The 25,229-nt window shown below is 42.4% G+C and overlaps 1 protein-coding gene across 1 annotated transcript in view; it reads right to left on the reverse strand.

The window, feature by feature from the left end:
• The window catches only part of COL9A1 (collagen type IX alpha 1 chain), a 100,721-nt gene that overhangs the window by 14,968 nt on the left and 60,524 nt on the right, over positions 1–25,229 (reverse strand). The window contains exons 26-32 of the mRNA XM_032785687.1: positions 24,566–24,619; positions 24,408–24,461; positions 13,060–13,113; positions 12,190–12,261; positions 9,643–9,678; positions 9,492–9,536; positions 5,337–5,369 (exon numbers count right to left, since the gene is read on the reverse strand). Coding sequence (XP_032641578.1) covers positions 5,337–5,369; positions 9,492–9,536; positions 9,643–9,678; positions 12,190–12,261; positions 13,060–13,113; positions 24,408–24,461; positions 24,566–24,619 — 348 coding nt within the window. The remainder of the gene's footprint in view (positions 1–5,336; positions 5,370–9,491; positions 9,537–9,642; positions 9,679–12,189; positions 12,262–13,059; positions 13,114–24,407; positions 24,462–24,565; positions 24,620–25,229) is intronic.

Below are 25,229 nucleotides of genomic sequence, written 5' to 3' on the forward strand. Positions count from 1 at the left end.
ACTTTCTCTGCAGTAACTGGCACCACATTTCTCCATGGGAAGGTGTGACATTATTGATATAATCTGGGACCATATAGAACATGGTTGCAACCAAGGTCCTGTAGTGGCACCAAATTTTATGTAAAGGGGGGTCATATAAGGTGTCTAAGACCAGGTCATGGGTTGCTGGTTATAATTATGGTGTCTATATGTATGTATCATTTTGTAGTTGAAGTTATGAGTATTGGCTCTATACTCTCTGTATTTCAAATTTGTACTGTGCTTCTGGGAGACATCCCAGACAAGTTGGTGTTAGCTCTGCCTAGCCTGCTTGATGGCCCATTAAGGACTATCAGCTACACCACTGACCCATAAAGAGGAGGCAGATACGCCTTGTAATTCAGCAAAGTATGCAGGGGACTTGCCCATGTGACTCCAGACTCCATTTTGCTGTAATTTTCCACAGTAAGAACAAAGAAGTGTTCTTGCACCTGGAAAAGCCTATATAAGGCTGATGCCTCATCTCCATCTTGTCTTCAATCCTGCTTCTTACCTCTGGAGGGACTTTGCTACAAACTGAAGCTCTGCACAAAGGACTGAATGACCCATCCCAGCGGGGGATGTACTCCAGAGACTTGATTTGAACCTGCAGTTTACTCCATCACTGCTACAAGCCTGAACTAAGAACTTTGCCATTACTGTATGTAATTGATTCCATTTAACCAATTCTAGCTCTCATCTGTATCTTTTTCCTTTTATGAATGAACCTTTAGATTTTAGATTCTAAAGGATTGGCAACAGCGTGATTTGTGGGTAAGATCTGATGTGTATATTAACCTGGGTCTGGGGCTTGGTCCTTTGAGATCGAGAGAACCATTTTCTTTTATTGGGGTGTTGGTTTTCATAACCATTCATCCCCAGGACGAGTGGGACTGGTGGTGATACTGGGAGACTGGAGCGTCTAAGGAAATTGCTTGTGGGGTGAAACCAAAGTCCTCTCTGTCTGTCTGGTTTGGTTTGCCTTAGAGGTGGAAAAACCCCAGCCTTGGGCTGTAACTGCCCTGTTTAAGCAATTGGTCCTTAACTGGCACTCTCAGTTGGGTCCTGCTAGAACCGCATCGTCACAGAAGGAAAATCCCAAGAGAGCTCTCATCCCTTCCTACCCCACGGACTCCCAAGGAGGAGCCTCTGCAGTGTCAGGGGAATGTACCATTGTGCTGGCACTGCCCTTTCTGTGGTAGCCAAGCTCAGCTTGGTGAGTACAGGCTACTGTAGTAGGGTCCTGTGAAACCCACATGTAAGGATGAAAGGTCCCCAGACTAGCCACACTGCACAGAAAGACAAGTAATGTACTTTTTAGGAGGGGAGCATTCAATCATCCAAGGATTTGTTCTCTTTGTGCCAGGGCAGAGCCACTGAAGCAAGCAACATGGTGTTCTGAGGACTTCTGCATCTTCAGCGGGGGGAACAATTATTTCCCCTGACAATGCAGCCCATAAACTGAATGGAAAGAGAGACTTGTTAAACAAGCCCTTTACTGCCACTTGACACCTCCACAATGCTATATTACTTATTCAGAGTTCCTGAAGCAGAACTAATTTTTTTATTAAGCCTTTGCACAAATCCTATAATATTAAATATTTAAAAGTAGTCTACGAACCAAAAAGGCCATAAACTAAGGCAGATTGAAGCATCCCATTTTGTAATCTATAATGATAAATATTAGATACGCTGAAGAAAAGTAATCAAAGTGCATTTAAGCTACAGCCTCATGACTATAAGGAAGAAGCTTTACTGCAATCATTTAGCTTTTCAAAGAAACAGAAATTAAGCAGTCGGTGTTAATGGCCACAGCTCTTTACATTCACTGAATGAAAAGGTGCAAGGATCTTGCAATCCCCATCTTTGCAGCAATGTAAAAGCTGCATTTGTTTAATAAGAAAGTCTGGCTTGCAAATCTGTCAAGGGTCTTGCATTCTTCCATCTCAACCACCCGAGCTGCAGGAAGGCAGTAGGCATTTGCTTGAAATTTTGTCTTCTGATCACATGGGGCTGCTGTGGTGTCTGCTGAGCAGGCAACCAAGTGCATCCTGGTTTGTTGCTCCCTCTGCTGAGCACAGCTAGAAAGGAGCAGTGAGAAGAGGAGGTAGTGGCAGCACAAGGACAAAGTGAGGAACCCAACACTGGCTCGTGCATCCTCCTGCAGCTGCAACAACCTCCTCCACCACATTGCCCCAGCTAACTTCTCCTAAGCACCCACCAGCAGCTACCTAACTCTAGCTGCCCCAGCAGCTACCTATCCAGCTACCCAGCACAACCTTCCCATGTATGAGGTCTCAGCCTGGGCTCCAGCCCAAGCTCAAAGATTTATACAGCCATTTTTAGCCCTGAGGCTGGAGCCCCTTAGGCCCAGGTCAGCTGACCTACGCCAGCCGCAGCCATGCCATGCATTGTTTACTGCAGTGTAGATGCACCCTCTGTGTCTCAGAAAACCATATATGAGCCTAGATCAGGGGTTCTCAAACTGGGGATCGGGACCCCTCAGGGGGTCATGAGGTTATTACATGGGGGGTTGCGAGCTGTCAGCCTCCACCCCAATGCCCCACTTTGCCTCCGGCATTTATAATTGTGGTAAATATATAAAAAAGTGTTTTTAATTTATAAGGGCGGGGATCGCACTCAGAGACTTGCTGTGTGAAAGGGGTCGCCAGTACAAAAGTTTGAGAATCACTGGCCTAGATCAATTGATGCTTGCAGAGTGGCAAAGAAGGAACCAGAAGAGTTGCTTTCTATGTCTTTTTAAATAGGTTACTGGAGTCAGCAGTGACATACCCATCATGGGACATATAGCCTTACCTGAAGAGTTCTGTATTCCTGAATTTAGTGGTGAATAATAAACCATTTCACTGACACAGATTAATCAGCATCCATTTTAGGTGTGCATATAAGACATTTTTTGATGCACAACTTTTAAAAGTATATTCATATTCAAACTTCAGGCCAAGTTCTGTCCTAATTCATACCATGCACAATCCTACTGGAAGAGGGGCCCCAGAAGCTACCCCTAGTAACAAGACAACTGACTTCTCCACCCTGTCTGACCTCCCTCTCTTTTCCAGATGCCTAATAGTCCTCTAATGACAAAAGTTCTGACTGTCTTCCAGCTGCCAATCCCTGCAGACCCATCGCATGGCAACTGCAACAGCATAAGTATGTGCTATCAGTTAATATGAAATTCTGCATAAACGTGATATTCTCTGACAGTATGGAACTGGGGGGAAGTTTTGATGGATTTTTTTGTAGTGAAGTACATATGAATATGCAGGCTCCAGTCTTGCAAACATTTACACATTTGCTAAACTGAATGCACATGAATCAATTGGACTGCTCATATGCTCAGAGTTAAGCATGTGTGTAAATGTTTGCAGGATTAGGGCCTCGGACTCTGATTCTAAAATTTACTGTACACAGTCAGCCCCTTGAGCCCACATGGAGGGCCAAGGAGATCAGGCAGAAGAGTGTGAGAAGATCGGGGGGGCGGGGTTGTTAGTTTGTTTACCTCATTTGGGTTCAGCCTGGGCACAGAACTCTGCCTTGCACACACGTTGCAGGGGCCTTAGGCCTGGTCTACACTTTAAAGTTTTACCGACATAGCTATGTTGGTCTGGAGTATGAAAAAATCACACACACGCCCCCAAACTTAGCAGGTCCTAGTGTAGATGCACCAGCAAAAAAAGTCTTTAGTCTGGGGAACTGGAATAAGCTACACCAGCAAAAGCACTCATTTGCCAGTATAAGCTGTGTCTCCCCTGGAGGGAGGAGGGAAGGAAGTGAGTTGCCAGTACATCTATATGGCCATATGGAATATGGGCAAACACTTTCTAGTGGAGTGCAGGCCTTAGACTATAAACTCTTCAAGCCAGGGACAGTCTCTCACTCCTGTGTTTGTGAAGCACTGAACACAATGAGGCCCTGACCTAACTGGGGCCTCTGGGTGCTACTACAATAAAAATAATAATAAATAAATACCCAAGCACTTTAGGCATCCACAAATCTATCAAAACCAGGGAATTTCCCAACTCAAAGGGATGCCCACAAATGTGGTAAATTACCCATATGTGATCTCTGTTAAACCCACAAGATGGAGCTATCTTAAAGGCTACTGGAACTGCACAAAGGAAATCCAGCAAGTAGCCTTTAACATGTTTATTACAAACCCTCTCTCATTCCTGAAGACTCTGCATTGCCCCAGTCTCTCTTTGTCACTCACCCGGCAGTGGTCCTGGTCTTCAGCAGCATTTCAGCAGCAGGGGGCCCTTTAGTCACTCCATGTCTTCGGCAGCACTGAAGGGCCCCCCGTCGCTGAAATGCTGCCAAAGACCGGACCGCCATTGGGCTAGGGCTTGCAGGGCCTGGAGAAAATTGCCCCACTTGCCCCTTCGCCCCCCCGGACAACCCTGGCCTCCATCCCAAACCCCACTTTGCCTCTGGCATTTATAATGGGGTTAAATATATAAACAAGTGTTTTAATTTATAAGGGAGGTCGCACTCAGAGGCCTGCTATGTGAAAGAGGTCACCCATACAATAGTTTGAGACCCACTGCCTTGGAAGATCCCATGTTTCATTTATTCCATTAATGCTCCTTATCAGTAGTGTACAAATTCTAGTGCTTGCTAGAAGGCTTTTCCAGACCCATGATTCCACCTTCTGTTGATGATTCTGGAAGAGCTTTTTTTATAGTGTCCATCCTCAGTTTCTCTTGGTAAGAACAGTTATTGTCACAGACCAAACCCTCAGCTACAGTAATACTCCCAACCTTGGATGAGCCAAAAATAAAGGATCAAGATGAAATCTCCTATTCTTTTTCCTCTATGGTACATAAGGTGCTTCTGCTAGGCTTCCCCATCAGCCCACTATCTTTAATTTCAGGATAATGTAGTACATGGGATTGGTACTAGAAATAATTTTGTTTTCAAAGACATTATAACCCAAAGCCAGAACTGTCACAGAAGAAAGACTACATACTGTCTGCAGGACACCGTGTTGCCAGTGCTTTTATACAATATCACTCACTCTCCAAACTGACATAGCCACAAGTCGTATCCTAATTGCAAATAAAACTACCGTGTTCTTTTACAGGGTTTAATTTGCAAGACGAGAATTCCTATTCAAAGTTAGTCTGCATATTAGAGTCATCCAGAATTTAAAAAAAAAAAAATGAGTGTGGGATTTCATTTGCTTACATGGCAGTTTTTGAAGAGCTAAATATTTGTGTTCTGTTTCCTAAACCAGAAAACAATCCACACGATTTATTATACCTTTGATTTTCTATAACAGTGTAGTTCATCATACTTACTGATCCCTTTGGGCCCAGCAATCCCATATCACCCTAAACAAAAAATAAGACAAATTATGTCAGAACAGGATATTCATATTCAATTACAAATGCAGTGTACTTGATATGTTTTCCTCAATGTTTAAAAAATGATTGTTCTATTAAGAGCTAAGGAATATGCTGAAGTACACAAAATGACACCTATAAACCAACCAGAAGGATTGGAAGTAATTTGTACTGATACATTTATTTGTGAAAAAAACAGATTTCAGTTTTTCCATTAGTACTGCAATTTCAAAAAGTGATTTTTGTAACCATATTATCAAATATGTTTGTTTATTTAATATATGTTTCAAAACATATTTCATAAACAAGGAAAGCCCCCTAATATCCCATTGTTCAGTAATAGTCTATAACAGTAGTGGGCAAACTTTTTGGCCCAAGGACCACATCTGGGAATAGAAATTGTATGGCAAGCCATGAAAGCTCACAAAATTGAAGTTGGGGTTTAGGAGGGGTGAGGGCTCTGGTTGCAGGGGAGTGGGCTCTGGGGTGGGGCCAGAAATGAGGAGATCAGAGTGCAGGACAGGGATCCGGGCTGGGGTGGTGGAGTCGGGGGCGGGGGAGGGGTGAGGGCTCTGGCTGGGTGCGGGCTCTAGGATGAGGAGTTTGGGGTGTAGGAGGGTTCTCTGGGCTTGGACCAAGGCATTCGGAGGGCAGGAGGGGGATCAGGGCTCAGACAGGCAGTTAGGTGTGGGAAGGGATGTAGGCTCCGGCTGGGAGTGTGGGTGCTGGGGTGGGGCTGGGGCAGGGGGTTGGAGCATGGGGAGAGGCTCAGGGATGCAGGCTCCAAGTGGCAATTACCTCAAGCCACCACCGGAAGCAGTGGCATGTCCCTTCTCCAGCTCCTACTCAGAGGCACGTCCAGGTGGCTTTGCACACTGCCCCATCCGCAGGCACTGCCCCTGCAGCTACCATTGGCTGTGGTTCCCAGCCAATGGGACCTGCATGGGTGGTGCTTGAGGCAGGGGCAGCATGCAGAGTGGAGGCTTCTGGCTGCCCCTATGCGTAGGAGCTGGGGGTGGGGACATGCCACTGCTTCCAGGAGCTGCTTGGATCAGTCCTCGACCCTGCTCCCTGGCTGGAGCACTGAAGGGACATGCCGCTGAAGGACATGACGTTGCTTCTGGGAGCTGCGGGAGCAGCCTCTGACTCTGCTCTCCAGCTAAGCATTGGAACAGGGCAAGCCCCAGACCCTGCTCCCCAGTGGGAGCTCGAGGGCTGGATTAAAACAGCTTGCCCGCTCCTGGTCTATAATAATTAGCGTTGGGCAGAAAAACTGCTGAAACTCTTTTTTAACCAGAATTTTCTGATTTGCTGAAATCAGAATGTTCTGCAGGACCACGTCAGTTTCAACAAAATTCCCCCAGAAGCCAGGCAGGTTTCAAAACCTGCCTGTTTTCATGCCATCTTGCCTGCCCAGCTTACTGGTGGCAGCCTGACTAGCTGATGGGGAGCCAAAAGCCTGGAAGCCCTGGAAGACCAGGGTCACCAAGCTCCCAGCCTCAGCAGCCCAGGCTCCCCAGCTCTGGGGCAGGTTGCCTGGTGGGCTGCCTGAAGGAATGTCTACACTGGAGCTGGAGGTATAATTTCCAGGTTGGGTAGACATAGCTGTGCTAGCTTTGATTGAGCTAGCATGCTAAAAATAGCAATGTGACTGTGGCTGAACAGACAGAGAGATAAGCTACCCTCCCTGCCTATGTACCTAGAGCAGTGGTGGGCAACCTGCGGCCCACAGACCGCACATAGCCTGTCAGGCTAATCCACTGGCAGGACACAAGACAGTGTTTACATTGACTGTCCGCAGGCATGGCCACTTGCAGCTCCCAGTGGCCGTGGTTCACCATTCTCGGCCATTGGGAGTTGCAGGAAGCGGTGGACAGCAGGTCCCTGCAGCCCCTGCCACTTCCCGCAGCTCCCATTGGTTGGGAACGGCTAACCGCGGCCACTGGGAGATACAGGCAGCCACACCTGTGGACAGTCAATGTAAACAAACTGTCTCACGGCCCGGCAGCAGATTACTCTGATGGGCCACAGATTGCCCACCACTGACCTAGGGTTTCAGATAGGGACGGCGAGTCCATTCTGCCACATGTGCAGCTGTGGCTATACTGCTATTTTTAGTGCTCTAACTTCATCAAAGCTAGCATAGGTATGTCTGCCCAAGCTGAAAATTACACCTCCAGCTCTAAAGTAAATATATCCTACGAGTCAGAGCTTCCAGGACTTCCAGCATCCCCAGCAGCCTGCCAGGAGGACTGTCCCATAACCAGGGCTCTCAGTAGAGATGGGCAGAGAACGGTAATTCCATTTCATGAAGAATTTTGAAATTTATGGTTTCTGTTCCAAATCATAACAGAACCAGATTTGGAAATCTCAAAATCCTCTGTGAAACAAAATCACTGTCCTACACTGAGCTCAAATTACTATCGTAATGATGTGTAGATGCATTTTATCATAATACCAATGGAGGTCTTTCCCTGAAAGCAGGACCGAATTAATGCAGGGGCTTTAGGGGCTGCAGCCCAGGGCCCTGGGCAAAAGGGGGCCTTGGTGCAGCAGGGCTCAGGCAGGCTGCCTGCATGCCATGGCCCCGCGCCGCTCCTGGAAGTGGCTAGCTGCTAGCATGTCTCTGTGCCCCCTGGTGGGGGGGCAAGGTGAGTTCGCTCCACATGCTGCCTTTGCCCCCAGCACTGTCCCCACAGCTCCCAATGGGAGCTGCGCAGGCGGCGCTTGTGGGCGCAGGCAGCGCATGGAGACACTCTGTCCCCCTCCCCTCAGGGGCACACAGAGATGTGCCAGCAGCTGGCTGCTTCCACAAGTGGTGTGGGGCCACAGCATGCAGTCAGGCAGCCTGCCAGAGCCCTGCTGTGCTGGGGGCTGCCTGTGATAAGCACCTTCTAGCTGGAGCCTGCACCTCGCACCCCCTCCTGCATTCCAACCCCCTACCCCAGGTCAGAATCCCCTTCTGCACCAAACTCCCTTCCAGAGCCTGTACCCTGACCCTCTTCTGCACCCCAACACGCTGCCCCAGCCTAGAGCCCCCTCCTGCAGCCAAACTCTCTCTCAGAAAGAAACTAATATAACAGCTATTCCAAGGTAAGAAGCAGGCTATTGTAAATTAACTTAACTGTATTCTATATGTTTTAAAACTGAAGTGTAACCACAGAATGGTTTTATGTTAATTAAAAGGCAAGTTTAGTATAGTGTTGATAGCCTCAATGCCATAATTGTGATCATTTTGTTTTAAATTAGGGGAAAGACTTGTATACTGGGGCCCCACAAAATCTAATAGGCCTGGGCCCACAGGAGAGTTAATCCAGCCCTGCCTGAAAGTGGTTGCTCTCCCAATCCTCGATGGCCTGTAGTGGAGTAGCAGGTTTCCCAGGACGGGGAGTGGGCATTTACTATAATTGCAATTACTATGTAGTAACTGTTTTTACAAATAAATGTCCCTATGGTCATATTTTTGTGTTTCGTACAGAACACGCCATGTCATCACTTTAGAAACTGACTCACTAGTAGCAGACTCAAAATTTTGCTTCACAGGAACCACACTTGCTGAAGAGCAAATCCCCTGCAATTTTAAAAACTTTTAATTGCTGACATAAGGGTAATCAAATGTCATACGTTAGGAAGTAAGCTGATTGTTGCAGGAGTTAGGAATGAATTTTCTTGTCCAGACTACTGCATTATACAATTGGTTAGTATATTGCTTTACAAGTAGAAGAAGGGTATATCTTCCTTTGAATCATCAGATATTGGTCATTGCCAGAAGTAGCATATTGGACCTGATGGACAAGTGTGTTGTTTCTTTTTTTACATATAGTTTTAAAAACAAAAACAAGGCTTTTAATGTTTCAGAGGAGCCAGGGCATTTCAAAACTGAGACACTGGTGCAGCAGGTTCCAAAGGACACTGCAAAACTCTGCAATGTAACCCCCATACATCCACTCTACTTTTGCAGTGATAAAATTATATGATAACACTGAGATTTGGTTTCTAATGGGAAAAAAAATCATGTTGGAAAAGTTTCTTCAACAGATAAAACAAAAAAGTTAGTATCATTCACATAAAGAACATCTTAAAACAGATTAAGTGAAAATAATGTCTTACCAGGTCACCCCTTTCTCCTGGTTCTCCTTCTCCTCCAGCAGGACCCTGTAGCAAAACAAGACACATGCTGTAAGAGTCTTACGCTCCTTAAAATTTAGATGATTCTAGAGAGTACAGCGATTGATATCATGATTAGTATTAGAAGACTTACTTGTTCACCTTTAGGCCCTGGCTCACCAGCCAATCCCTAAATGTAAAATAAAAAACAAAATATTTTAAAACTTAGAAATCACTGAATGTAAAGAGGGATTTTATATTTCACTCTAGTCAGAACTAAGAGGCTGTTATCTTGAACCAGCATTTCTGGAATATTTGGATCTGAAAGCAACTTTTTCTTCCTTCTTCCATTTTAAAATGTATTTTTCAAAAGTATTCCTAGAGATATTTGGGGCTTGATTCCTGTTGTATTATTGCAACAACACTGTAGAACAACCAGTTCAGGAGCTTTTTTGGTGTACTTGTAAATCAGATTCACTCAGAGGCAAAGATTAGATCTGAGTCCTCTGTTCTTCTGATGTTTCCTATGGGAAAGGGATAGTGATAAGGACAGAGAGAGGAGGGAAGGCTCTAGTAAATCTTTATATCCACTTAGATCAAATATCACATAGGGCTCACTCTGAAGTTTTCCAATCTCCTTTGTCCATCTCTAGACACACTTGTTCAGAATGTTTATACCTGGGGAATAGAAAGTTCAACCCTTTGGCCATAGGAACATAAGAATGGCTCTACTGGGTCAGACCAAAGGTACATCTAGCCCAGCATCCCCGGTCGCTCATTCCCAGCTTCTGGCAAACAGAAGGTAGGGACACCATTCCTGCCCATCCTGGCTAATAGCCAAACAGAGCATTTCACTCCAGTTCAAATTCAAAGCGGGAGGGTAGTGACCAAAAGTGACTATGATGTAATGGCTGTTCATTAAGGCCTCTGTAAAATCATTGAAAATACTCCTATGAGCTTCGGATCAGGCCCTATATTGATTATCTCTGTCCAGTTCATAGTGAAAAGATATTCATAAGACCAATGCCATCATCACAAAGGACTTTAACTGCCGCTTAAAGACAGGCCACAGAAAAGCCATAGGTAACCAGACCAAAATATGGTGAATCAGAAATAGTGTGAGACATGAGAGCTGGCATTGCTTTCCCCACACTTCTTCACATAAATATGAAAGATCCACCAAAGTGCTACCTTGCAGTTACAAGGGTCCTCTATATTTTTATACAGGTAAATAGAACAGGTCCCAGTGGATGGTGATGAAGAATATGTGGCATAATTCCTGTTTGGAAGGATTGTTAAAATGAATTGTCATGCATTTCAAATGGCTTCTTGTGGTTTCTCTGTACATCAGCTCTTAATGCACATACCACTGGGTTTTTGATTCAAGTAAGGCTGGATGCATTGCATGCATAGCACATCCAGTCCCCAGGAAATCAGGAAGGGAGGAGGGAGACACTGATGAATTTGCATCAGTCTGGAGTGACCCCATTGTCTAAGCCTGAAACTGGCTCCAGAAGTAGCCGTTTCCAAATCTTCTGGACAAGCAGGGTGGGAAGGCTCAGTGGAAGGCATGGCATCTATGGGATGAAAAAGGAAATAGACTAAAAATATGGTTTTATATATAGGGCTCTCTCTCAAAATAGGAAAAGTAATAAGAAACAATGAGCTGAATTAATTCCTCTAGCATAACTCTATTTATTTTAAGGGAGTTACACTGGGAATGAAGTTGGCCCTATGCTTAAAACAAAAAAAAAAGCAAATGTAGAAATCTTCTCAGAAATCACATACATAAATGGAAGTCACCTGGATGTACCCTCAGAAATAAGAAAGACTCTTTGATACTAAAAAGAGGAGTTTGCAGATTCCTATCTGGCAGCATTGACAGCTGGCTAGGAGTGTGTGTACCTGAAGTCAACATTCTGAAAAACCACACAGAAATATACTAACTTGATGGCAGTATAGAGAGAATGAATGTTCAAGGTGGCCCTTAAAAACTTGCCAATTTACCTAGATAAGTAATTTAAAAAATTGTTACTAAGCCTTCTGTGGGCAAGCATAGGAGTAAGAGGGCATAAACCACAACCCACGCCTAGCCTCTCTACATCACCAGTGTGGACTCTCCATGTCCATCCTGAGCGACTGGAGGAAAAGCATATCTTTTGTATAAGAATCCACTGTTATTCAGTGACGTTCATCCTGCAAAGCAGGAAATCGCCAGCAAGTGAGTAGGAATTCTGAGGCTTCTCAGGGGCCCAATTTTTTCCCTACAAAATACTGTTTGAGATACTTGTACCTTGTGAATGTGCATAGATAGCCTCAGAAGGTTCAGCAGTCACTGTATTTCTATAGTATATACAGAGTATATAGAAACATTGCAGATACTGAAGTAGGGTAACATTTTCAGTGACTTCCCGTTTTCAAAAGTGCCTAAATCAGTGATTTTCAAAGGGACTGAGACACTTTTGAAAATTTTATCTGTAACCTTATTTATTTACAGGGTAGATTTTTTTGGTAGATTCTTATGAGCCTTAATTAGCCATCGGACATTTAGAGCACCCAACTTCTACACAGTTATAATTGATTTTGGTGTGAAACAAGAAACTCTAAGAAATTAATAATCATAACAATGAAGGAGTGATGTTAAAATCATTGTATTCCACATGTTGCCATTCTTTATGGTGCATTTGAGCACATTTCTTACCCTATCACCTTTGGCGCCAGGCAGGCCTGAAGGACCTGGCAGTCCCGGCAGTCCTAGGTCTCCTTCAGGACCCTGTGAAAACAAACCAAGGACGGAAACTTCCCAGTATTGTTTCTGGATAGAACCAATGGCTAACTATAACCAAGGGCCAGTTTCTTGGCCCCTTACACACATTGAGTAGGATTTTATTCCCAGAGTAGTCCCAGTCGGGGCATACTCTGTGTGAGTGAAGACTGCAGAATCTTGCCCATCTAAACAGTACTTTTGAGGAACTTATTATTGACGAACACAAATAGCAGCACTTATTGGACTTTCCCCTCCAGCCCTAGTGCTAAATAGTTTAGTTCTTAACAAAAAAATTCCTGTCATATATCCCCCATGGCTTGTACATTCCTCCTTAACAGCAGGCTCTTTCAGCTCAGACCTCTCCAACTGTGCTTCTAACTAGTACTGTGTAAATATTGTTTGAGTGGTAGTACAAGAGGTCATTCATGATCTGTCCCAATCATTAGTTCTAGGTAGCTACTAGCAGAAAGCTGGTCTTTCACTACTTCTGCTTCTTGAAAATGCATAGCGCGCACACAATCTTACAGCTTTGGCTTCACACAAAACACAAAAGCTTTACTCTTTTTCTATCTTGCCACCTCTCATAACCACAATACAGTCTCAACACATTTTCATATGCTTTCAAATGTGAACACTGATTTTACTACAGACACAAAGTACTGAAAAGGAAGCTTATCAATCATCCTTTTCATCATACTCCCCTGACTCCCTGTGTAAATGAATAGGGGAGTAAGGATTCCTTCTGATGCCATAAGTTCCTGGAAAATAAATATAAGCTGATGGGAACTGAAATATGCTGCTTACCAGTTTCCCTGGTGGACCTGGAGGCCCGGCAGGACCTGGCTCACCTCTGCTACCCTTTAAAGAAACAGAAGGGCATTGTTACAATCTTGAATATTTATTTTCTCATTAATTGTAAATGGATGACCTTTTCCCTCCTCAATCTTATTCAATTACTGTTTATCAGTGGGCTCTAATTTAAGGCTCATGTATATTAATGCAAACAAATACAAGACTCATAAAACTAAAAAGTTCCTAAAAGTTGTTTAAAAATCACTATACGTCTGTCATGGCATACACTATGTTAATTAACATTACATTCCTGGACTTTTCTCATAATTTCCCAATACAGACAAGCAAGGTCTATTTTACCATTACAACTATTTAATAATATTTAGGGACAGTCTGTGAACCCCTAACTCACACCAGTTAGCCATTACTCACAGAAGTGATCGTCTCCGTGGGACTACTCCAGTGAGTAGCCGCTCATCACTAGCCAACTTTAGGAAAGCACTTGATCACTTCATTAAGTCTATCCCTATCCAAGATAGCACTTAAGCACATGCTTAACTTTAGGCATGTGTTTTTAAGTCTCATCAATGAGACTTACATGCATGCATAAGTGTGGTCATGAGGCCCAGTGTGAGTTTGCATATCATAATCTGGCTTTTAACTATTAGCCTAAAGTCTCATACTCCCTTACATTGGACACATCCAGAGCCAAATGTGAAAATTTCATGGGAGAGTTCTGGTCAGCAGCAGACTCAATGAGGTAACAAAGACCATGAATTTTTTTGGGGGGGGGGGCAAAAACCCTAAAACTTGTGGGTTTTATCATGGATGTCAGGACAAGCATACATTTTAATTATGCTTTAACCTCATGACGTGTACATATTAAAATTTAAATTTATATATATATTAGACATCATATCCATATATTAATACCAGCACGATCTCTTTAAAATATATGCTATGGATGAATTTCAAAATTTGAAGAAATTTTCAAAAACGCCTAAGTCCCATTTTCAAAAGGAATTTGGGACAGATTTTTAAAGATATTTCAATGGGAGTTAGGCACCTAGGTGTTTTTGAACATACCACTAAGTGCCTACCTTCATCTTTAGGCACCTAAATACTTTTAAAAATCTGGCCCTTAGAAGTCTGTCTTATTGAAAGTCAATAGGACTTAGGCACCTAAATTACATAGGCTGAGATTTTTAAAGGTATTTAGGCATTGCAGTGCTCAGTGTTGCAAGGCTCAACTGATTTAGGCACCTAAATCTCACTTTCTAGAGGCATTAGACCCTTGGGAGCCTAAATTCCAGTGATTGTCCTAAGTGCCTAAATCCCTTTAGAAGATGAGAATTAGGCTCCTAAATCAGTTAGCCATTGCACTGATGAGTGCCACAACACCTGAAAACCTTTAAAAATTTGGTCTTTGGGGACTTTTGAAATTCATATCGTATACAATTTAGGGATAATACTTGCTGTAAATCATGATGTAGCATGTAACGAGACAATAACATTCTTTATTTAGCAGTGAAAGTTATCAGTTATAAAGACTGGTTATTTTAATCTGATGTGTGTGTGGCTCTAAAAGATCTGGCTGAGAGTGGATCTAATTACTCCAATATGACATACAGTATTTAATTTACTATTTCAGAATGAAAAGGAAATTGTGACATGAGTGGATAAAAGGAGACACAAAAAATGCATTTTACGCCATATGTCATAAATGCATGGATTGGCTTCTCAGACAAGGTTAGAAAGACTAAACTCTCAAATTTTCACAAAATAATGAGGTATCCTGGAGAGATCAAAGAATTTAGAAAGATTTTTTCCCAGTCATTTCCTCAACAAAGTTCCTGTGCTGTTAAAGCCATTATTTTTTAAAAAGTATGGCTTGTGAAAGCATTATTCATAGTAACAGTCTGACCCTCACCCTGTGACCCAAAAAACTCAGTAATCTTCTGTAAATCCTACATTTAACCACATGAATTCTGTATTACACTTCTACCCAGGATTGTCACATATTGTTCTAGATTTCAGGTTCAAGAAAGAAGATTTAATTTGAACTAAGATCAGTTTAAAAACCATTTATATCTGGATGCCACATAGGACCATTTCTGAATGACATGCAAGTAAAATAAATCCTTTCAACACAATTACATTGACACAGAATAAATAATTGGGACTTGAATCATGCAGGTTCTGGTCATGCGATACTAAATTTGTAGCTTTTCCTGAAATACTAGTATTTTTTATTGTTTCCCTAGTATGGTGAAAAAATACATTGAAGATATCACCTGCTACCACAGATACTGTTATTGGATAGATTATTTCATACTAATGTCACATCTTTGGGTCCAGATGAGCTGTGCTTGACACTGGACCTGAGTGGAAAGACAGGAAGACAGCAACTCAAAGCCACTTTTCCACCACCACCAACTCCCAGTCCTAGGGCCAGCCAGGATCTACATTAGCACCAGGCATAATTTAAAGCAGCCCAAGACCTGTTCTACATTACACCTGACAGAAATGATCCCCTAGGACTATTTTGTTGGCCAGAGATCACCAGAACACAAAATAGTCTTCATAAAAGGTGTAAAAGTCACCTATTCACTGCTCACTTTTTAAACAGAATAGACAATAAAAATATTGTCCACATTGGCTATGCCCCCAGCATATCACTCATGTCAGGGGTGGAAGGGCCAGAAGTAGGTGGTATTTTGCTACTTGGGGATGCCCTGATATCACAGAATCCCCAGATAGTCTGTTACAACAGCATTCTGGCTCCTCCAGTGCAAAGCAGCTGGATGGCAGGCTGAGGATGTGGGCCAAAGACTTCATGACCAGTTCTAATCATCAAGAAAGAACATCTCATGCTTATACACATTAGTTTTAGCTTATCTCTTATATAAGGCAAGTAGATTTTATATTACATATCTTGCAGCTGTGGAGGGATCACTCCCCCCCATCTAAAATTAGTGGGAGTTTTAACATTAGCTTCACTGGAAGCAGGATTGTGACCTTCATATGCACAATGTGCTTCTGGCACAGGTTATGAGAATAAAAACTCCCAATCAGGTCATCCATCCAGCACCATAATAATACTAATTAATAATAATGATGAAGTGCAGCCCTCCATAGCTGCTATTTCAGCCTCTGCGATGAAATGGAAGCCAGTGCTCCTTTGTGCCCTATGCAGGAATTATGCTGCATGGTGAAACTTCAACCAGCCCTCTGTGCTGGTTTGGATTTCACACCATATGGAGTTTTTTAAAAGGAGATAGGTTCTGTTGGTGAATTCAAGTCACCTGTAATGCAATACAGAACTTTTTCTCAGGTTAATTCTTCTATTTCAGTGGTTTACTGGGCTTCTATAAATTTTACAGTGATGTTTTTGTTAGGGAAAAATTGTGAGAACTACTATAGTACCTTGCTAACTGCAGTTCACTAAATTGCACCACTAATCTACACAAAAACTGGCAGCCTCTCCTCTCCTTTCAGCAAAGATTGTATAGCCAAAGCTTAATGAAATCTCAAATTGCTAAGTATTTGTTTCTTTTACAACATTCATTATTTGCAAACCCAGTCATCATTATGATTAGCAATGGCTTACTGTCACTGCAAATTGGCATTCATTACGGCTACGTCTATACCTGGGACTGGGGGTGTGATTCCTATCTTGTATAAACATACACGCAATTGCACGCCTGCTAGTGAGCTAAAAATAGCAGTGTAGCCATGGTAACATGGGCAGTGGAGAGCATGGCACAGGCTAGCTGCCCAAAGTATGGACCCACAGGGATTAGGTGGGTTTGTACTTAGGGCAGCAAGCCCATGCTACCACTCCCCTGCTACTGCAGATACACTACTATTTTTAGTGTCCTAGCTCAATGAAAAGTGCAAGTATCTCTCTGTGATCTGGGAATCAGACCCCTCTCTCCAAGTGTAGAAGTACCCTTAATTTATTATAGATCTCAATATTTGTTTTCATCCTACATCTCAGAGGAGTAAATTTTAATGTTGTATCAGGGATTTAGCTATGACTCCTGCCCAACCTATAAGCACTGCACTAAAAATGTACGCCAAAACGTACTATTGCCGGCTGGAATGAGCACTTGTAGTACATAGTGCCTTTTATCCGATGTTTTAAAAGGAACTTCCACGCATCAATGCATTAATGGCCAAATTGTGATTGCCCGTCTTGGGTGCCCAAAAGCCAGGGATGGGGAGTGGCGTATGCAAGGTGCTTCCCCCTCACCTGTGCCCTGCTTTGGCCACAGCCACAGTGTGGTTGGGGAGCACAGTCCATGCTGTTTCCTAGCACCACTGTGGTGATAGCTGCCAGAAATGGGGTGAGGAGGGGTACATTCTCTAAGGGTGATGCAGCTGCCATGCTGGTGTGTAAAGGGGCTGGCCACAATCTAGCTCCAGTGTCCTTTCAGATTCTCAGGTAAAAGGCACCATCCATTGTGGGCTGGGTCCTCAGGTGCATCCGAGCAGAGAAGAGCATTGGTGGCTATGCAAGGGGACAAGTCATCTGTCCCAGTAATGCAAAACAGCTCGTAGGATAGGCAAGGACCCAGTCCTGTTAGAGTTTACTATTTCAGCAAAGAATAAATACGCTTTGGGGTAAATTTGAGTGCATGTGTGCAGTTTTGCCTTGAGCCAAACAGGGTTCTTCCTGGGGACATTGTCTGTAGCACAGCTCCTCCACCTCCCCGCCAGCCCACATGCAAACTCTAGCCTGAATTAACTGAGACTGCCAGCAAAAAAAATTAAAAATCTTTAACAAAAACTAACTTTTTCAAGTGGCTTAATATCAGTTTTATACTGTCAGACAGGATGGTCACACCTCTGTACGTGACATTCTCTGTCAATGCTACACTAACAATTATTCATGGAATGTATGGCATCAAGAATACAGATGACATTCCATTAACCATCCAGCATTATTTAAAGTTACCTGGGCTAAATAGTTAAAGATGTGTGTATGCATATTAATACAGTAGAAATATAGACTCTGATAAGTATTAACATACGCTTATTGCAAATGCCAAGTGATCGTATGGCCTAAGACATTATCAGTTCAAAATCAGGTCAGGCACAGGAAGGAGAATCTAGTGGCTTAGAAATGAGGACCAGGAATCCTGGGTTCTTCTTTTGCTTCACATACCCTGTGTGATGTTAATCATCTATCTGTGCATCTTTAAAACAGGAATAGTAATACTACCCCATGCCCTAGGGGTTGTTTAAAAACAACTTCATTATTTGTTAAGCTCTAAGACTAAACGGACAATCAGTGCCAAAAAATGTGTGTATTTACAGTACGTCCTGGCAAGGTGAAGACATTGGACTACTTATCCTGCCACTGTGTTGATGCCCAACTGAAGAAAATGGACCCACTTTTTAAATTTGAGGCATGTAAAGGGACCTGGTATCAAAAAGCTGGTTTAAGTGACAGAACAATTAGTACAGCAATCCAGGATACATTTCAAGCTGAAAAAAAGGTCTTATAATTGTACCTATGAAAATAATCTTTGCACTAGAGCACAGATAAAGAAAATAATTTAGCTAAAAACTACTGTATATACTAAATATTTTTTAAAAAACAGCCAGTATATAAAAGCTAATATACATGCATATCTCAAGGTTATTTACTCAACTTACTATTAAAGCTTAAAACACCCAAAGCTATTTAACAAATTCAGAACTATACAAAATTTTAACCGACTAGCAAGGGTGGGAATAAAGCAAAAGGAATAAGTATCTAGTATAAATTCACCATGAAAAATTAAATGCTGCTAAATCTTAATAAATGTGTGGGGAGGAAAAATTGCAGATAATTACTTAAGGGAACACAGTCAACCTCACTGATTAGGCTTGACACTTTGACGTTTAAGAATTATTTCTTTTGGGCCACCTGCCACAATGACCAGTTTAAAAAAGATTTAAACCACAAGTGAGTTCAGTAATTATTTAGAATGATTTGTAATGTGATGTAAACATAATGTTAACTGACAAAACAATTACAATGGAAAAGAAGATATGTTTGACTGGAAATTAGAAAATGCAAGTTGCATGGTACTCTTGTTACAAATGTAAGGATGTCATTTTCCTGTTTTATTAAAGCTCATAAATTATAACAGACTTTTTCTCAATGGCCCATACCAATTTTCTAATTAAAATTAGATAGATGATTATATTTTCTCAAGTGTTTATTGTTTCTATACAGAAAATCTTCAGTAGTCAAGCACATAAGATTGTATGATCTATTCCAACAAACAGATAAAAAGTATTTTATCTGTTGCAATAGACTATGTAATCTAATTATCTTCATTTTGAATCATTAAAACCTCCTCTAGAAAACTATTATAAATGTTGAAGCTATTGGATATGACAGCTCTGGTTTCTGAGCACTGACTGGCTAACAACCAAGGTAACAATATTCTTCTGTGGATTTTAATAATAAAAATTGTCCTATTTATATACCACCTTACATCCCACAGGTTCCCAAAATGTTAACAAGATGATGATTTAGTTGGTGTTGGTCCTGCTTTGAGCAGGGATTGGACTAGATGACCTCCTGAGGTCTCTTTCAACCCTAATCTTCTATGATTCTAATATAGAGGTGTTACTTCTTCACCACTGAAATGTAATCACCAATGAGGGAAATGCAGCCATTATTTAATAGTGCACAGAAGCAGCAACAGGGCTTGAAAACTCACTTGCCAGCAGAAATAGGAATTTTCCATTGGTAAGTGTCTCTTGCAGGCTGCTTAGGTAAAAGAGGCAGCCTGCAAATATTGTTAATAAAATAGAAAAAAAAATCACGTTTAAATTTGTAAACAAGAATCTCACTCCCCCTCTGCATATCAAGTTATACCACAGAGGCACACTGGAGGAGTGCTAATTTTGTTGGCTTCATCATCCCACACTGAAGGGTGTCCTGGCCCTTCAGCAATTACTAGCCTTGTTGTCTCTCCACAGCACTAAAGCAGAGGACAGAGATAACACAACTCTTTTGACTCCCCTTCCTTTTAACCCAGAGAAGATGCTGTGGCTCCTCAGTTCTCTCACTTCTTTAGGTCTATTAAGAAAACGATCCTAATAGCAGGGACTTCTTGGTGACTCCTCCTCTTCTCTGTCAGGAGAAAAAGGGAAGAACTCCAGACCCTTCCTGACTCCTGCCACAGAACCCTCCGCTAGGAAGGTAAATGGAATACGGGCTTAATATGAGTAGAGGGCCTTTGACAGTAGAAGGAACCTGGAGAGGAGAGAAAGGAAGGGAATGATCAGTAGGAGGATGGAGAGTGTAGACTTGAGGAAAGGAAAAGTTAGAAGAGAGGAAGGAAGAAAGTGAAATAAGTGGTAAAAAGGTGACCAAAGTAGAGATTAGGGGAGGGGAAGGAAAGACAAAAGAAATAATTAATTGAAGAGCAACCATGGGATCTTTGATGACTGTATATGGTTGGTCATGAACAGAGCTGGTCAAAATTTTTCAATTTTTCCAAAACGGATACAATTGAAAAATATGAATTTTTTTAAGTTTCCATTTTTGACCAGTTGTAGAAACTGGTCAAAATATTGCAAATGTCTAATTCTGAAATTTTTATTTAAAAATAAAACCTGTGGATATACTGAAAAACATTGTGGAATTTTCCCTCTTTTTGTCAAGATGTTCTAGTCATGACCGTCAAATGATGGCCTCTCCAGAAGCACACTGTTCCATAACACCACAGCAGGGCAGTGTTCATCAGGACTGGTTCAGGGAGGATGAACGCTTTGTTGACACATATGAAACTTTGTTTCCACACTCAGTGGACAGTTACTATCATTGTTTAGTGAAGATTCAACTGGGACATGATGCAACTGTGTGATAAAGTGACAGTTTTATTTTGTCAATAAAATGTGGGCTAAATGTTCTGCCTGGCCCATGTCTCTGCCTGCTCTTACTCTTTGGACATATGGGCACAAATCAGGGATTTTGCACAAGTTCATGGAAAGAGAAGTTCTTGACTAGACATATGCAAGTGCACAAATCCCTTGATTTGCCCAGCTGTAGTAAATGTACACACAAAAATAGTTCAAACACTATGGAAATCAGATCTTATTATGCAAACTAGAGCATTCCTTACTGTGCATGTTTTATTTAGGGGCCAGCTTCTAGGTTCATGTCCAGCTGTTCTGAATGCTGTCACCATATGATGCAATGACTAAAAATATCACTTAATACTGGGATTTCACAAGACTTTATGTTAAGACCTTTTTTTTTCCTTTGCACTCCCCTTCCCACTACAGGATCAGTTCTGTTGGAGAATAGACATCCCTACACCTCCAGTAGGACTAATCCTACTTCCAACATACGCAGAAACCATACAGCAGTTACTTCTTCCTGCCACTAGCTGCAGATGATAGCTCCAACCTGTTATGCACAGTCCAGAGTAAGGGACAGTGCAGAGAGCACAAGGGTGCTACACCTATTGGGCACAGTCTGCTCCCCTTGCATGCCAGTGCAGAGATGAGGAGAGGTAGGAGGCAAACTGTTCTTGAGTCGTAGGGGCAGAGCAGTCTCTGCATTCCTGAGAGCAAGAGCTATATGCCTGGCATGAATGCTGACTGCACAAGGTGTACAGGGAATGCTGCTTGCTCCTGCTACACAACTGCACATATAAGTAAGGACCAGGCAGAATCTTGCCCAAAATAAAGTGAGTCTCAACTACCTGCCTTAGGCTGAACATAGATTCCTGATTCTTCTATCACTGAAGCTTGTCTGTGAAAAAGACTTGGACTTCCCAGCCAGCCAGCCAGCAGGAAGATGTGGTAGCCATTCACAGTCCGTTTTCCTCAGCAGAATGATACTGAATATTTTCAGTATTTTCATCAGAAGGGTGGTTTATAAACTTCAGAGAATTAAATACTATGGCTTAAAAACAGCTTACTTCTACATAAACCTGTGTGACGTGCAGTGGGTATTCTATTACCCTACTAATGATAACACTTACAAGCTGTCCCTCCATTTTTGTGGATTTGAAGTCACTCTTTTCTAGATTTTTTTTGCCATATTGTTCACATATTTACAGAAACTGTTACATTACTGAATGATGAAACAAAATGAGGGGAACACATTCCCCTGATCTCTGCAGTGACAAACAGAAAAATCACTATATTTAATCTTCATTGAGTGTTTCTGTCTGACAACAGGTTTACTAACAATTAACCCAGCAAGTCAACTCCTGTTTCTATGGACTGCTGATTTCATAAACTCATACTTGCATGTTATGGGATTAAAAGCATAGTTTAGCAGATTATCTTGCATTGTCAATGTAGAGAGATACTTTGTTCTTGATCTAACATTAACTTTTATGTCTCTCTCAAGTATTTAGGAGATCAATGCCAGGAGAAGGGTTCAGAAAACAAATTCCATTCCATCCAATACAATGCAGTTGGAGGCTTTCAACAAACCCAAGCTTGGTGAGTATAGTTAGGCAAGCTTAACATTGAGATATTGTGTCACAACATGCTGAGTATAGATATTCATGTTATCTATTTTTATATCTTTCCTGGACAGCCAATGGCCAAAAGTCATGGGTAGGTGTGTTCCAAAGAAAATAGTGTTTTGTAATAAAGTACATTCAGCAAATGACAATGCAAACCACAGAAACATACGGAAAGGAAAAGTAAACTTGTTCTTTAGCTGAGATTTGTTGAATATTTAAAGTCAGAGAACAATTAGTTTATAGGAGCCAGTTTCCCTGCCTGGTTCCCCTAACCAGTAAACAGGGCCAGCTCTACAGTTTTCGCCGCCCCAAGCAGCGCACCGAATTGCCACCGCAGGCGGCGGGAGCAGGCACGTTTCCGCAGCGGCGGCAATTCGGCGGCAGCTTCTATGTTTAGCTGAAGCCACCAGGGACAGCTAAACATAGAAGCTGCTGCCGAATTGCCCTCACCACAGAAACGCGCCTGCTGCCCTAACGGCGCACGGACTACCCCTGCTGCCCGCGGCGGCAATTTGGCACGCTGTTTGGGGGCAAAACAACAGGGACTGCTGCCCCTTGCAGATTTCCGCCCCAAGCACCAGCTTGGAATGCTGGTGCCTGGAGCCAGCCCTGCCAGTAAATCACTAATGTTATATCACAGCACAAGGCCTAAAGGCTCCAAGTGAGCACCTCTGGAGTGGGACGGCAAGAGAGGAACTCGCAAACAGAGGTCATGGAGCATGAGTTCTTCTGAGCAGCGAATGGTCTCACACTGTGAATTCTAGTGCATTAAAGCTATTGCCAATTCACAGATAGTCTGTTGGGGACCATTTCCAGTAAGTTACAGCAGCCTCATGCTCTTCTAACTTCTCTCAGGACCAAGACTGGGGCCAGGCAAGAGACAGAGAGAGAAAATCAAAAAGCTATTACCAGCCCCCTACAGCCACCATCTCTCATATCTCATCCGCAGCATAGACTCTGTCCCTCTGTCTTCAGCATTACGCTTCAATGAGTGCCACCATATTTCTCTATGTAATTCTTTGCTTCTCCTATCCCACCCCCCCTCAAGTCTTATTCTTACCCTGGACTAGCCATCTTTCGAAACCTCTTGTATGTTTTTCCGAAGTAGGCTAGTGCTATGGAAGCAGTCCCCAGCAAAAGTACATGCGCCTCTGAACACCAGTATTTTCAACCAGAAGGAACTACTGTGGTTCAAAGCATTACCTGTCCAGCTCCCTCCACCAGAGAGTAATATATCTAGTAAAAGCATTAGAAAGGATCCAAACCACAAAATTCACATGTTTAACACTCCAGTGTTCAGAGGTGTGTGTGTACAGCTCTGGCTCAGAGCACATGATGGTGTCTGTTTCTAATAACTGGCTCTGTAAAGGATAAGGGCATACTCTTTACTGATAGCTAATCAGTTACTTTTTTAGCTTTAGTGGTAGGCATTGTGCTGCTGGTGTTGACAGTCTTGGGTTTGGTTCCCACCCTTGACCAGGGGTCTCTACGTGTGCGTCCATGGGTCCTTCTGTTTGGATCTGGGGATTCTCCTCAGCCCATTATGAAAACAGGGACTAGCTAGGATCCATGTTTCAGTTTCAAACTCACCATCACCGCCACCCAAAATAAATTGTGGAATAATTGTGTCAATTGTTTTGTTTTGAGTCCAGCTGAAATCTGTATATACTGTAATTGTGAGCACAGCTGCTTTTTAATGTGGGTTGATGTGCATCCACTTGACTAAGGAATTAGAGCTTACTGTTTTCCTTAAGTAACTGGCACTTGTGATAAGTAATATGTATACCACATTGTTCGGTTCATCAACCAGGACCTCAGACATCACAGTTCCAAATATGCACAGTAGGAAACAAGTCAAGTACTTACAGGTGGACCCCTTGGTCCTATTGGTCCCTCTATCCCCTGTGGTCCTTGTTCTCCCTGTTTTCATGATGATAAGAACAGAGCATGTTTGAAAACTGACTCTTTGCACAAAATAGAAATGTTCTTGTGAAAGATTCAGAAAAGAAGAAAAGTGATCTTACTGGTTTACCAGAATTTCCCATTAAACCTGGTATCCCAGGGGTACCTGCATTGCCCTGTTAGATACAAAGGTGAAAAAGTTAGCCATACCAAGCTACCAGTAACCATAGCAGTTCAAGAGAATTAACAAATAAATTAACAAGCAATGAAATCAAACCACCTGCTGTACCCATTTTTGCTCTTACTCTTTATTCTCCACCTGATTCTCCTCCATCCAATTCCCCTAAATTCTTCCCTTATTTTTGTACAGCAACCAATCACACTAAGACTCCAATTATAGTGGATGCCATATATTTAAATTGAATCCCAACTTCCAGCTAATCTCTTTTTTGAGTTGCTCACGGTTTTTTCCTCAAATAAATTTCTTTTGATCTGAAAGTTTCAATGCTTTTTGTTCAGGCCCTGTGTGAATATTCACGGAGAGTTTGAGCAGAATTGGAACAGCCATTTTTCAGTTATTTGAACTGTTATAATTGAAAGCTCGTCTCTTTATCCATTTAACGCAGCTGCATATGCTGTTCTTATTAACGTATCTAATCTTTTTCTGAAGTATACTATGCTATATGTGTCAATGATATCCTCTGCAGTGAATTTCACAGAATTATTATATGCTGCATTTAAAAAAAAATTTCTTTTAAGTACTTTGAATCAACAAAACCTTCTTTC

This window comes from Chelonoidis abingdonii, chromosome 3 (assembly GCF_003597395.2).
Source record: "Chelonoidis abingdonii isolate Lonesome George chromosome 3, CheloAbing_2.0, whole genome shotgun sequence".
Lineage (NCBI taxonomy): Eukaryota > Metazoa > Chordata > Testudines > Testudinidae > Chelonoidis > Chelonoidis abingdonii.